Here is a 15,321-nt window from a genome sequence, read left to right as displayed (position 1 = left end):
TCTGGCAATATCTCTTACACACTGTATCTAGTACCAACCATCTGCAGCGGAACAGGATTCAATTATTTACGCAATAGCAAACATTCTTGGAAACAAATCAGAAATTGCTATAAATCATGCATTCCCCTTTATGTACTCTTTTTCAGAACTTAACTACAACAAGATTATTCTAGGATAATAGAAATATATCTATTATAGATATATAGAAATATATGTACTATATTTCAATGAATTTAAGGAAAATTCTTCTACAGCAGTGGTTCCCAACCTGGGGTACATGTACCCCCCAGGGGTACTTGCCATGACCTTTAGGAGTATGTGAAAAAGGATTGAATAATAGTAGAAAAAGGCAGGTCTGTATTAGAACGTCTTGCAAGGCAGGAAGGATGGCAGTTAGGTCATCAGTTCATGTATTATCAGATACAGATCAGTAGTTGTATAAATTTGAAATTACAGCAACAATATTAATTACAAACATTTTGCTAATATGAGGGGTACAATTTTTGTAAATGGGTTGCCAAGGGGTATGCAAGTGAAAAAATGTTGGGAACCACTGTTTTACAGGATCAGATAATTCAGCTGTAAATCAGGTTATCTGACTTTTAATTGTAGTGCATACTTTTTATATTGGGGAAGAAGTGGCATATTTCTCAAGCAGAAAATGAGAGATTAAAAACAACACCACAGTTGATCAAAATTGAAGTGCAGAATGTATGTATTTATTTATTTAAAAAGGCAGGGAAATAAAAAATGCCAGTTAATTCACATACTATAATTATGAATGACGAAAACGTTTTATAAACAGGAATGTTTCATGATTGTGGATAAACTATGCAACTAGTGCCCTCTGTCCTCCAGTCAACTTAGGGCACAATCCTAACTGCACGCAAAGCATGTTTGCGCCTCCTCAGGAGGAAGCCAGGCCGGCGCTCCAAGAAGCGCCGGCCTGCAGAGGCTGATGGAAGCCTCCGCACCAGCTTCCCCCCAGCAACTTGCATTGGCTCGGATGAGCTGATGCAAGGACAAAGGGTAGGAGGAGAGAGGGAGGCATTCCTGGGCAGAGGGAGGGAGGGTGATGGGCAGCCCCCGGGGGCGGGTGGGGAGCTGGAGACTGGGCTGAGATCCGGCAGTTATGCCAGATCCCAATCCCCGCCCCCAGGAGAACAGAGTGGCTTCAAGCAGCTCTACTCTCTTTGGATTTGTGCCACCTCAGGAGGTGGCGCAAGTCCGAGGAGATCCATTGTGGCCAGCAGCCCTTTCTCAGAGGTAAGGGGAAAAGTTTCCCCTTGCCTCTGCCTAAGCCGCTGCTGGCCACAATCCTGCACTGGATACAGCACAAGTCTCCTGGCTTGCTTGTTGCAGCACAAGTTAGGATTACGCCCTTAAATGATTTCTGGTATCTTATGAGGTAAGGTGTTTAAAGGGCACCTTCACCACCAACACTTGCAGTTAAGTATATACACCTTGTTCAGTTTACGTGTTACTTTTTGAAAACAGGAAAATGGCAAAAGCTGCCAGTGAATCAGTGAAATCATACAAAATCAAAATATGGCTATAAAGAAAGAAGATTAGAATGGGAACAGTTAGGGTAGATTCTTTCCCACAGGGCAAAAAATAAGCTCAAAAATTTATACTGCTTAAAGCCTGCAAACAAACATTAGTATACATGCATGTGGCTCAGACAGTTTAGAATGCTGTCTAAACACAGTTTTGCACAGTCAGGGCACATATGGAGAAGACAGCTCTTTTCTGCGGCAAGAGGTCTGCAAAATTTGTTTAGAGACCCTCTACAATCACATAAGAGGTTCTGAATTCTCAGCATCTGGAAAGCCCACAGCCATTTTGTGTTTGCATGTTCATCTTCCTTCTCTTGGAATAAAGCTGGCAAAGGAAATGCAAAAATGAAGCACAGCCAAACAATATCCTGCACATAATGAATATTTGATATTTTTACTTGAAATTTTTTTGATGAAATCCAGAAGACAAACAGATTATTTCAACTGTACTTCTGCCATGTTAATTTCAGCTGTTTCTCATGATATGATGTATATACATCCTGGGCAAAACTCCTTGGAGAGGTAGATGTGTCACAGCTTCAAAAACAGAGACCACTGCCAGTAAATCACACACCTTATGCACACTTTATGATTTAAAAATTCAAATTCCTTCTTATATACAAAAAAAGGATGAAGTTCTGGTGCTAGCACATTCACATAAGGGTGCAGTGACAGTCACTGTATGCAAAGATACTAAAGACAAAATCACAGGGGCCCCTCTCTCTCCATACAGGTCAGTTCTTAATGATTTTAGAACTAAAAGATGGCTACAGTTACCAGCCAGCAGGCCTACAGATGGCGTGTCTGAGCAAACCTAAAGTTATTTAGAACAGCTAAACCACATCTTCAATTTCTTCAAGACATATCCAACTCTGTTATGCTTGGATTCCCCATAGCATATTGGGAGACATAAACCCTGATCTACAATGAAGTGTAAACAAGGAGCTCATATAAGCAAAGGCTTGGGGGGCTCCATGTGTACAGCAGCATTCCTTAACAATGAAGAGCTTTTCATAAGTCCCACTCCCTGAAGTGAATAGGTGGCGTCTATTGAACAGCTCCCATTCATTTCAATGGGGTTTATGCAAGAGATGTTTCCATTGGATTGTAGCCAGGATGAGAATACTAGAATTCATCTTAACAAAGAAACTTTTTCCATTAAACGTTTGCATCCACATGTACACGTTTACAATACAGAAGTACGTGATGATCAGACTAGGAAACATCACAAGAAACAAGTTTGATTCAGGAACCACCACCATTGGACAACAAATAAATAAAATTAAACCCACCTATACACACGAACACAAATAATCCCCTGCTGGAAATCCATGACTTGCAGTGTTAAGGATGAAGTTTTATTGATTATAATGTCTGCTACATTTGATCTCAGAAGAAATGTGGTTGCATAGCAAACTTGTATGCTGTCCAAATATAGCAAGTAATTCTATAGTTAAGATCCTAAGAGGAGGAGGAGGGTAATTAGTAATTACTGATCAAACATTAAAACTGTATGATGGAATCTGTTGGAGGTTTCTCTGAAATATAAAATGAATTGACAAAAGTCCCGAATCATCTCAGGTCCATCTTACTGAAATGGATGGACATTATCCAAGACACCATCACAATTATCCCTGAGGAACTAAATCTTTTAAAATATGTATGGCTCTTAGGAATCCCTTCTCATTTCAGTTTAACTTCGAAAGCCCAGATGCCAACAAAACGCAACTCACACCAGAAAATTCTCACACAGCGTCATACATAGTTAGCTCACAGGAAACATTCTTTTCAAATAAAGGCTGCTTATATAAGCAAGCTGATGCTTTGGATGGTACAAACAACACTGCCAATTTTCATCAGACACTTGAGAGTGTTACCACCTTTCAAATCTGTTAAGCCTCTGCCTTCTGAGTTCCTCAGCTGATAATTCATCTGGTGAAAACCAAAAGCCATAGGGTCTCCTCTCGTTGCTGTAATAATGTGTTGCACTGCCACCTGAAATGGAAAGTAAATACCAATCATTGTAATAATTCAACATTGACAACAAGGTATATTTATGAACTTATTCAAAGTTAACTTTTATATTAGACCCAAACCTTTTTTTGCTGTTAGAAGCTGATATTCACAATGGGTTCACCAATTCTTAATCAAGACATATTCTTGTTGACAGAATAGCAGACACTCTCCCATTTACTATGACCACAACACTCTTCTTCTTAATTTTTACTTTGGCACTGATATCGAGCTTCTAGCCCTTGGATATAATCCAACAGGGTGCATACACACAAAGCCCACACTCTAAATTTCAGTCAACACTCCTTTCACCTTCAATAGAAGAAACCAATGAAATATTTTTTCCTGCTTAAGTCAAGCTCCCTCTCACACTAGCAATTTTTTTCTTACTACAACAAACAATTTTCAGTGAAACAAATGGAGCTGCTTTTGTGTGGTCATAAGGGGTTGCCTGGATATTAAAACTGTGTTCAATTTTTTAAAGGAACAAACAGAAATTGTTAGTTTACAAACAAGTTAAACTGCAATCAATCTTCATTAGAAACACAATACAGTGTGAACCCCCTTACAGAAATATGAACAGTTTCTGCAGAAAGTGTGAGCTTCTTCCCAGTCTCTCTTCCTTTTTTTTTTTTTTTTTTTTTGACTCAGCCAAGCTGTTATCCAAAAGGTATGCATGGTTTCATTTGCCATAGAACCCAGGACAGAGACAGGGACTTGGGTTTTTGGACCTTTGAACTCAGTATCACAGGATGTGTTGATGACCACTAGCTTTGATGGGCTTAAAAAGGGGCTCTGAGGCAATAGAGGACTCCCTTGTTCAATAAAATACATCTTCAGTGTACCTTTGAGATTCTCTCCTTTTAAAAAGAACTAGACAAAAGAACTAGAATGCCTATCTTGGACAGCATTATCTAATTGTCATTGAAAAAACAGATAGCCAGATCAAACTGCTATTTTGCAAAGCAGTGTCTCTTTGAAATATCAGATGCTGAGAAGAAACATCAGAGGACTGCGGTTGCCCTTGTGCCCCATTTCTGAGCCACCCAAAGGCATCTGGTTAGCCACTGTTTGAAGCCACCAGATGCTGGACCTGTGGTCTGATTCCGCAAGGCAGCTCTTACGAATATGAGAATGAGAAGTGTGCATGCAAACTGTAGCTCTCGCTCACATTTTTGCCACCTCTGCTTTATCAGCTGAAGGGCCAAGCTGCTTTTTAAATAGTGGCAGTGGGAACTGAAGCAGCAAAACTCTGAAGTCAGCTCCAATTACACACAGTTTTTAGCTATGTATGTATGTTACTTCTTTGGATAATGTCTTGTGCCTTGCCTCAGAGTGCCACCAGCCTTAATAGACCAAGCACAATATAGGAGACACAATGATGAAGACTGCAGTCAAATCTACTTGTGTTCTGTCTTCCTGCTTTTTTTAAGCTCCCAGGGCCCTGGAAGATTGCAGTGACTTAAAGAAGTCCTTACTATCTTCTTCCTTTTGATTTATTTGTTCCAAGGCTGAAAACAAGCATTCAGGACCATTAAACTATCAGTCTATGTTGCCTTTCTCCTAATTATGTATATTAGAAGGGCAACTGTTACAGTTCTCTCTGTACTGTGAGAACTTCAGGAATCTTTGCTCCTGTGCATTTTACAATTTAAAGACTGCTACAAATACAGGGTTATTTGTTGATTTCTTTGTTGGATTTTTTAAAAATAGGAAGTTGCCAATGAGAAATAATTAACCCATTTCTGCCCTGCCCGCAGGTGTACACATTTTATTCCTGTTGCGTATATGCAACGTTGGGCAGAAATGGCTTAATTAAAGACATCCTTAATACCTAGTTGAAATGAGAGTAAGAATAAAACCAAACTAATATCTTAAGCACTTTCTCCAGGAAAGCCAAATGTGTCAGAAGTACTTGGGGTTTTTAAGAGTTGAACATTTCTGTGACTGCTGTCAATAAAGAAGTAGGGTATCTAAGCTAGAACACACCATAGTACATATGAGATGTTTACATCTACTCTACCACTGAATAACTATGACTAAAAACTGATTCAGAAACAGATACAAACTTAACCAAGTAATGTTCCAATTTTCCAGCAGATGGCGCCAGAGGTTCACAGGCAACACATTAAAAGAAACTAGGACAAACCCCAGTCAACAAAGCATTCCGCACAGTAAGCAGAATTAGGGTTATTTTGAAACAGATGGGCTCTACAGAAGCTGCAGCACTGAATATTATAGACTTGTTTATTGTCTGGCTGGTTTGAAACCCAGGGATTATTTGCCAGCATCTAGCACTTTCTGTGTCACATCAGGTTTCATCCAAAGCAGAATAAAGTGCAAACCCACTGGAAGATATAGATATACATTTTTTGTACTAATCCACTGCTGAATTCAGAACTTAAACTTGCTATTATGTGGTCTATTCAGCACCAGAGTGTTTTTTCTGGAATGATCAGCAGCATAACCAACATCCCTAACCCTGATACAGAATAGCTAGCTAACAGATTTAGTCAGCTGGGTAGAGCACAGCAGCACTAGCAAGCTTTTGTATATTGAAATGAAATATGTTTTCAACTGATGGCACTTATTTTTAAATTTCAGTTTAAAAATAATACACCCAACAGCATTAAAAAAAAAGATGTCCTTGGAACTTTCAGGAGCTTTATGGGATGATCATGCTCTCAAAAGGTTTATTAAACTTGTAAAGCAATTAGCTTCCTTCCCTGTCATGTGGGGATAGAAAATTAAGAGCTATTCACTCAGAAGTTTAAACAGATGCAATTCTTATACACCACTGATACACATTAGAAGCGCACAATTTATCAGCCAAGAGGAGCTTTGGTAAACAGAAAAAAGTGTAAAGAAAAGTTACTAAGATTTCCTCGCATTATAAACAGAAATTCTAAATTTGTTCCAGGATGTAAAGTCATTTGGGAAGTACTAAAAGGAGGTTTGAGTCATCAAAAGTCCACTATAAAAACATAAGTATTACAAGAATGGAAAGCAGTTGGCATTAATAAGCGGTCATAAAATGGCACTCACAATACTTGCAGAAAAGGAAATCAATAAGGCAGTGCTTTTTATTGGACCAGTTTCTCACAGTGTAAGAGTCTGAATGATTTCATCAAGTTTCACGGGAACCTAAGAGAATCTAATTCAACCACCCACACAGATCAACTTGTACAGTCCAGTGTGGCATGATCAGCAAAGCACAGTTGCACTGGCAGGGCCACTGAGAGCTGCCACTGGGCCCAGAGCAAGATGCCTGCTTGCCCCCACCTTCCTAAATACATTGGGGTAATAGAAATACACTGAAAGCGGATTAAAGCTGTAGCAGAAACACAGCCCTGGATAGGCTGAAACAGAGGCACTCAAATATACAGGCATGCCCCTGTATCCGCAATGGAACTGCTCCAGGGACCCCTCGCAAATATGGAAACTCTGTCTCCGAACCCATTAATGTTATTTAAATGCTTACAGACCAAAACTGTTCTTGCTTTACAAATCACTAAAACCTTATAAGCTTATTATTAACAGTTATTATTAACAGTATTTATATACCGCTTTTCAACTAAAAGTTCACAAAGTGGTTTACAGAGAAAAATCAAATAACCAAATGGCTCCCTGTCCCAAAAGGGCTCACAATCTAAAAAGATGCAAAGGAATACCAGCAGACAGCCACTAGAACAGACAGTGCTGGGGTGAGGTGGGCCAGTTACTCTCCCCCTGCTAAAAAAAGGAGCAACCACTTGAAAAAGTGCCTCTTACCCAATTAGCAGGGGTAATTATAGTGACAGGCAAGCTGCCTCCTGGCAGCCTGAATGCTTGAAAAAATTAGATTGAAATTAACAGGAAGCAGTTAACCCCTGCATCCTGTTAAGCTTGATCTAGTTTTTTTGAGTGTTCAAGCTGCCGGGAGGCAGTTGGCGCATCCCTATAAGCCTGTATGTGACCTGTAAAGCAAGAACATTCAGTCCAATAAGCATTTAAATAACATTAATGGGTCATCCACAGGTAACTGAAACAATGGATACTGTATCTGCAGATATGGGGGCCCGCTTGTATTTTGTAATAAATTTGTGTTTCACTGTATAGTTTGTTTTCCCATAGTCCAAGGCCCCTTGGAAGTTTGGGGCCCAGGGATTTTGCCCCACTGCTACACCTCCTCAGCCCGTGCACTGGAGAGAGGCACAGAGGAAATGATTGGTAAACTTAGTGCTGTGCATATTCTTTCAGAGACCGTCCAGTAGGAGACTATCTTTTGTCTCTGGACAAAGCAGAGACTAGAGAGGCTGGATGCGAATATGAGCAATGCACACATTGCTATGCTGCCATGTCAGTGGAGAGCAAAAGGAGTTCTAAGAACCTGACTATACCATATAAGAACATGAGAAGAACCCTTATGGATCAGGCCAAGGGCCCATCTTGCCCAGCTCTCTGTATCTCACAGTGGCCCACCAGATGCTCCTGGGAGCACACAAGATATCCTTATCTCATTGCCAATCCATTGCACCTGGCATTTAGTGATAGGTACATTTACTTGTAAAACCCAGAAGCTGCATATAGTCATCATGGCTCATAACCTGTGATGAACTTTTCCTCCATAAATGTGTTCAATGTCCTTTTAAAGGCATCTAGGCCAGGTGCCACAACAACATCCTGGAGCAAGGAGTTCCACTGGTGAATGACAAGCTGATACAGAAATATTAACTTTCCTTAACATAATTGTTATCAGCAACTCTGAAGATCCACATGATTAATCATAATTCCTGGAGGAAACATTAATGGAAAAAGCAGAAGCTTTTGACCCGGGAAGTCTCTTGTTTTCTGGAAGTCGTTGAGGTCTACAGGAACTAAGTGAAGTCATCAGTGTACACATAGTGATTCCTGATCTTATGGATCAAGGCCTGTCTTATATAAGAAACTTATGTAACAAGAAGGACAGAAATGGAATCCCATGAAGTCATTACATGACTGGGAAAATAATGAAGCTAAGAAAATCCTAGCAGACAATAAAAGGTTTCACACTGCTTTTTTTGTGTGTGCTAAATTTTTTGCTTGTGCACACAAACTATTTTCATGTATCATTTATGGATTCTCAAATAGGATTATGATGTATCACTTGGCTTCAGTGGAATGTTTATGATACCAAAAATGTTGGTTTATAACTTTAGGCAAGGAACAAGCACTAGAAACAAAGATCTTTTCACAAAATGATCCTTCTCTTTTGGCAACAAAGAACGTCATACAAAAATGTGGGGGGGGGCATGTCCTATAAAGTAAACTGTTTTCTATCCAGTTTTTTCCTCCAAGTTGCCAAACATTTAGCATAGATTCTAAAAAATCCTGCATGTTTATTATGGAAATACCAAACCAGGGTTTTTTCACAGTCCAAACCAAACTTTGAACTTTGAAGGTCCATATGGGCATATTTGTAAAACTGCAACATTAAATAATAGCTGTATGCAAATCTACAGAGAGAATGTTAAGACTTGCTCAAAATTTAATTTTATAATGGATGAAGAATTAGGACAGAAGTTATATTTAAACATGGGGCTGTGACATGAACATTTCATAACATCATGAGTTGGAAGGGGGCAGGAAAGGGGGTTTCTAGTTTATCATGTGGACTAAAGAACAGTTTTAATAATATTTGGACAACTGGCAACAAGCAACAGTCTCATGTTTGGCTTTAATTCACCTCAGATGACAGACTGTTTCTTCCCCAACACTGCTTGGTCTTGCTAATTATGTTGTAATGCCAGGACATTATTTCATGAGTGTCCAAAGTTCACAAGACACTTCTGGGTACAGTATAAAGACAATATAATGCATTACCCAGCAGTCTATTTGCTATTTTGTGTTTGGAAAAACAAAACAAACCATGTTTGACTCATAAGAGAGCTGCTTATATTACACTCAAGTGAAAAAAGGCTCCATTCACCAAAAAAGATATATCAAATGCATATGAAACAGAAAAGCAGGAAAAAAAATGAGGCAGACAGATTTAAGGCAAGAGCCATGCTGCTTTTATGGCTCTCACTGGCTGGAGTATCACTGACATTTTAGTCCCAAAGAACAGAATATAATTAAATATACTATATACACACTTAAGGATAGCTTTGTTGGGGCTTTTGTGCAGCTGCAATATGTTCTTTCCTGGTGCTTCTGCACAGGCACTATAGTGCTGGGCTGGCAAGAATTTGCTGTCCTGACCTAAGTCAGATTCAAGTTTTCTAAGGACCTCCAGAAATGAACCTCTGGGTAGGTAGGAGACTTTGCATGTTTCTCCGGTTCTGTAAGGCGTCTGAACCACAGCAAGAATTAATTGGTTTATTTCTGTTTCAAGCATACCTTAATAACAGTACATCAATCAGGTAACTGGCTATAATGGAGTTATTAAGAAAAACATCCATATCTAACAGTGTCAAAACACTGACTATGAAGTGATCAAATGTAACATTTCCTGAGATTCTACATCCGTGCTATATATTCTAAATAGCCAAATATCTATTTCCAAGCATTTTAAGAAAGAACCATACAAATACATATATCCTGGGAACGCAATATAATTTAAAATGCCTATATATTAAAATAATACAATTTAAAATGCTGCTATGAGTATGATGGCCAGCTGCTTTTAGCTATTTGTTTGTATTGATTGGATCAGCGATACCATCACTGTGACATCCTTTTTCTTGTTAGTGATTTCAAAGTGTATTATTAGTCAAAGAATTTACTGACATTTTTTTTTTAATTTTCATGTGGGAAGTAAACTAACACAGCTGTGGCTTTGTGAGCAGAAGCCAATCATAAAGCACAGTATTTCCTAGGAACACATTAATCCAGATACTCATTAATCCAGAGCTATTTAAGACCATTATTGAACACGATATAAGAGGCAGCACTTGGCACTTCCCACATCCTGGCCAAGAATGGAAGGATACGCAGAAGTTTTAAGTGCTTGGATTCTATGAGGAGGAAAGCTGTGATACTAAAATCAGCTGCAGAATTGAGTTAAGGAGGACAGAATGGAAAGGGAGATTAAAAATATATATATATATATATATATATGAATGCAGCGACATCTAGCCACTTAAGATGGGTAAGTAAGCAACAGACCTACATAGGGGCCTGGTTCAGATCATGAACAAACATACCTGAGCTTTTGGCTCCAATATCCCTACCTGCCTTCTTTGCATGCAAGAAAAGGAGATTATAAGATTCCACTTTTGAACTAACTGCAGTTTCCCGTTAATGCCTGAAACCAGGAAATGATGAAAAACAAACTAGGATCAAACTGTGGCTTAACAAACTATATCATTCCAAGTTCAGACGTAACAGTAACTGTGGTTAGTTTAAAAAAGTACTGCTTTTGAACTCCTCTCAGACATGAAAGGAAGAGAAAGGGGAACAAAGAGCATATGAGGTCCAGATGCGCAGGCTCTTTCACAATCATTTCTATTATGGTTTACCTAATTATCTGAACTAGGAGTGGCAAAAGGATGCAGGTATCCTTGTGTGCTGTCTTGTGTGCCCCCTGAGGCATGTGGTGGGCCACTGTGAGATACAGGAAGCTGGACTAGATGGGCAAGGCCTGATCCAGCAGAGCTCTGCTTATATTCTTACATTTGTAATAGGTCCTAGCACCATACATGATTGGACTGTATTTTTTTTTTAAATAAATGAATATGTCAAGAATTATTTCTCTTTTATGGAGGTGAGTGTTTTAAGCATTTTCCAAATTTTTGACTTGTGGAACCCAAAAGGTTCGCCATCACTGTCTCAGATTGTATAATTTCCCTCCAAGTATATTTGTCTAACATTGATACTGCTGTGTCATACTAACACTGTCCTATTCTACCAAGCCTTAGGTGGCAAAAAACAGGGACCTGCTCGTTATTCCAATGCAGGTTAGAGCAGCATTTTTCAACTGGTGGCATGTGAGATGTTATCTAATGGTATTTTATGTATTGGTTATACTTAAGATAATCACAACATGGGAAGAGGTACATCAGGAGAAACAGGTTGAAAAACACTGAGTTCAAGTATTTTTAGCTGATTTTGATATGCATTTGTCTATTGTTTAAGTATAAGCTGCCCTAAATGTCAATCTGGGTGGCAGGATGGGATAATTTGAAAAAAGAAGAAAATATCACTTTAAGCAGCTTTGTTTAAAATGAATTCAACAGGAGCTGGGAGGTAGAAGAGAAACTAACCCTTGCATTGATTTGAGAAGCTATGCTATGATAGCTGTCCCAGTTATTGTTCTTGCCCATACCAAGGTTACCCATTTTAAATTCCAGGCATGTCCTTTGAAGATGATATGCAAGTTATCGTTTCAGGCATTCTGAGGTTAGCCACACTCCAATAATGACATTGACAGTCAAATATCATACAGTTGCCAGGGCAGGGAAAAACAAGATTCCACCACCTGCCTCAAGGGAAGATTTACCCTACAGATGAACCTGCATAATCCTGATCACTATGAGAACGCATAAAAAGTGAAAAAACAACATTGCACCATTGCATAATGTCTACAGAGAAGACAACACCAGATGATTTATGCAAATAAGCTATCTACCTGAAAGGAATAGCAAAACCCTTCTAGGTCTCTAGCACTACCTCTACAAGTCCAAATACAGGTTGAGTTTCATTATTCACAAGGGCTCTATTCCAAGAACTCATGTGGATGGCAAAAAATTCACTAAAGCAAATCAATTTTAAAAATAAAGGGCGCAATCCTAACCCCTTATGTCAGTGCATTCCAGCACTGGCATAGTAGTGCCAATGGGACATGTGCTGCATATTGCAGTTGGGGGGCACTCACGTAGGCCTTCTCAAAGTAAGGAAATGTTTGTTCCCTTACCTCAGAGCTGCATTGCTCTTATGTCAGTGCTGGAAAGCACTGACATAAGGTGTTAGGATTGCACCCAAAGTCTCTTTGGTCCAGTGATTTAAGAACAGCCTTGCTGACCTTTGAAATGCACACAGAGGCAATCAGCCTCTCTCCAGGTGCTTAGGCTTCACTAGGAGAAGCAATCCCTCCCTTCACCAGGAGCCCCAGTGAGGGGGAAAGAAATGAGAAGTGATAATTGTTGCCATTTAGCCTTCTTTCACTTGCTCAGGGGGAAGGAAGGAGTGAAGCCTGCAGAGAGCATGATTGATGGATTGTCAGCTGGCTGCCCTCTCTGGCATTATTAAATGACTGTTTTCCTTTAATTTAAAGGGCCCTTCTCATCAGCTTTGAGATAGAAAAATCTGTGTATTCCTCCCCTCCCCCTTAAAAAAAATTCTTGGATAATAAGGTTATACCTGTAATCACTTGCATGACTGTCTCTCTGCAAAGGTAAAAAGCAGTTTTATAAACTGTGATTTTAAAGGGGTACATTTTTTTCCCTTCTCCAGGGATCAGCACATTCCTTCTCATTTGCAATGGCCATTCGTGTTGAGTCAAATCCATGTATAAAAAATCAATGTATAACAAGGTTGGACCTGTACCAACAATCAGATTTGAAAGTAAAGTAACACATATTCACAGAGTTTACTTTAATGAGAAGATTTACACCAATCCTATCCAATATTCTGTCTCCCAACAGAGAAAGAAAGGTCACCTGAAGATTTTACAGAAGGAACTGCCTACTTAATGTCCAAGACGAACTACAATAAAAATAATATCTTTTGAAAAATGCTTCCTTGAAATGACTATGTCCAAACACTCAAATTAGGTCATACTTTTAAAATCAGGAAGCTGAACATTACATGTGAAAAACATTCATCAATGAAGGTACTGCTTCATTGATCGACTTTCTGTAAAAATGCTGAGCTGCATAAACTCTCTGCTAGACCTGATAAGATGCCCAGGATGTGGAGTCCTGCACTTGTCCCCTCCACGGGGCTGAATGGAGACAGGAGGAAGAAACTAGAGCCATTTCAATCTGTGTACACTCCAAGGCTCTGCAGACCAATCCAGGCTCATTTCCTGATGCTTGCTGATGTTGGGCAGAGAAAATGCAGCACAGAAGTAGAGCAGCCTTGGCTAGAGCTACACAGTAGTTGCTCCTGTAGGTGTGCATTCCTGAACCCACAAATTTTGGGTGTTTTTCATTGTCATGAATTAGTCCAGAAATGTTTTGCTCTCAACCACGATGAATCTCAACCTTGCATAGTTTTAAAAAATGACAGATATAAAATGCATATTCATAAGGCTCTGTTTCACTCTTTTTTAAAAGCCGGATACTTCCCAAAGGAAACACGAATGATCACTCCTCAGTATGCCATAAACCTTGCAGATATTTTCAATATGGCTAATCCAGGATGAGTCTTACCTCTGTCATTCAGACTGTTTCTTATTGCCCTTTGAAACTGCTCATCTTCATTCAGTCCACCAGTGTACATATTATAGTCTCTTGGTTGGTAGTAAGGTGAGTTACCTGAATATCTAAAGTACTCTATATAGACAAGAGAGAAGATAAATTAATGATCTATTAATACTGAAAATGAATATTGTATTCAACCTATCTTCCTGCCTGATATATTTGAATACAAATAAAATTACTACATTTAAATGTGAAGTTAACCCCTGGGGGCTGTGGAATAAGAATAGGCCCTCCGTTTGGCTGTACTTGTCTACAGTACAGAGGCAACTAAACAGCCACCGGGTAGATGGGACTTGTTAGCCTGGGAAGGCAGCTCATCCGAGAGAAGGAAAACTCTGATCCCAAATCTCCACTGCCTTGCGGCTACATCCAGTTATGGAAAAAGCTTCAGGAGTCAACCTTGAGGCAAAATCCGGAGCCGGAGTCCCTGAGGCAGCTCATGGCTGAACACAGTCATGTTCTGGCAACTCCTGGTACGCCGCTGGAACCAACCGTATTGGCTTCTGCCTTTCCATTGGACCATTTCAGCGACGTGGAGAGGGGGGATTTGCTGCATGGGTAACAGTCTATCCTCCATATCTACTTTACCCAGGCTTCGCGCACTGGAGAGGACACTCTGTTCCAGAACCACTATTCAGAGCGCATACTGTAGTCTTCCAAGACTGAAGGATGCCAACAAGGAAATGTGAAGTTGTAAATTGTGTGTGTGTGTTCTTCACACAAGTAACATTGACAAGAAGGCATACATGTTAGGGCAAACAATTTCCATATTTTTCAGACTTGCTTTGGGATTCAAAAGTAATACTTCACAGTACTAGCGTACTTAAAATTTTTGCCAAGTAATCAAGCTCCAATTATCACTTCGCCTTATCAGAGGGCGAATCAGAGGGCAGAACCTTTCAACTCTGAAAAGTTTCCTTTCTGTCTCAAGCAGCAGGCAGGCACCAATTTGTTTCTACAGCAACTTTCCTGGGAAATTCCAGCCAAAGTTAACCTTTTATTTTCCTTCCTTCTTTCCCTTTTGCAAATGCTGCTGCAGCCTGGTTCTGCTTTGCAAATGCTTGCAAAGTAGGTCTGTTTTTTTCAACACCAGGATGGGATCCTCCTTTCCATTTGAAACAAAATCCCAGGCTACAATTCAGTGCACCATTATTTAAGAAAGCTGTGGGTCTGCTTCTGAGTAAAAAGGGTTGCAAATATCTCATTTCTGTGCTGTGAATTGAATTGCACACTCTCAGATGTCTGAGACACCTGGTGTCTATTGGTGGGGCTTTCACAGGCAATTAGCTACCTCCCTTCCTGCCTTGCTGGTCCTTGCAAGGCATTCTGGAGCACAACCTGCCTCTTTTGGCCATTATTCCATTCTTTTC

At 39.7% G+C, this 15,321-nt stretch overlaps 1 protein-coding gene across 1 annotated transcript in view; it reads right to left on the bottom strand.

Annotated features, from left to right (window-relative positions):
- Window positions 1-2,122: 2,122 nt before the first annotated feature.
- RHBDD1 (rhomboid domain containing 1) overlaps window positions 2,123-15,321 on the bottom strand; it is a 32,842-nt gene continuing 19,643 nt past the window's right edge. The window contains exons 6-7 of the mRNA XM_066620714.1: window positions 13,901-14,023; window positions 2,123-3,551 (exon numbers count right to left, since the gene is read on the bottom strand). Coding sequence (XP_066476811.1) covers window positions 3,430-3,551; window positions 13,901-14,023 — 245 coding nt within the window. The 3' untranslated portion in view covers window positions 2,123-3,429. The remainder of the gene's footprint in view (window positions 3,552-13,900; window positions 14,024-15,321) is intronic.

This window comes from Tiliqua scincoides, chromosome 3 (assembly GCF_035046505.1).
Source record: "Tiliqua scincoides isolate rTilSci1 chromosome 3, rTilSci1.hap2, whole genome shotgun sequence".
Lineage (NCBI taxonomy): Eukaryota > Metazoa > Chordata > Lepidosauria > Squamata > Scincidae > Tiliqua > Tiliqua scincoides.
Note: the sequence above shows the minus strand (reverse complement) of the source record. Positions and strands in the feature narration are given on the sequence as shown.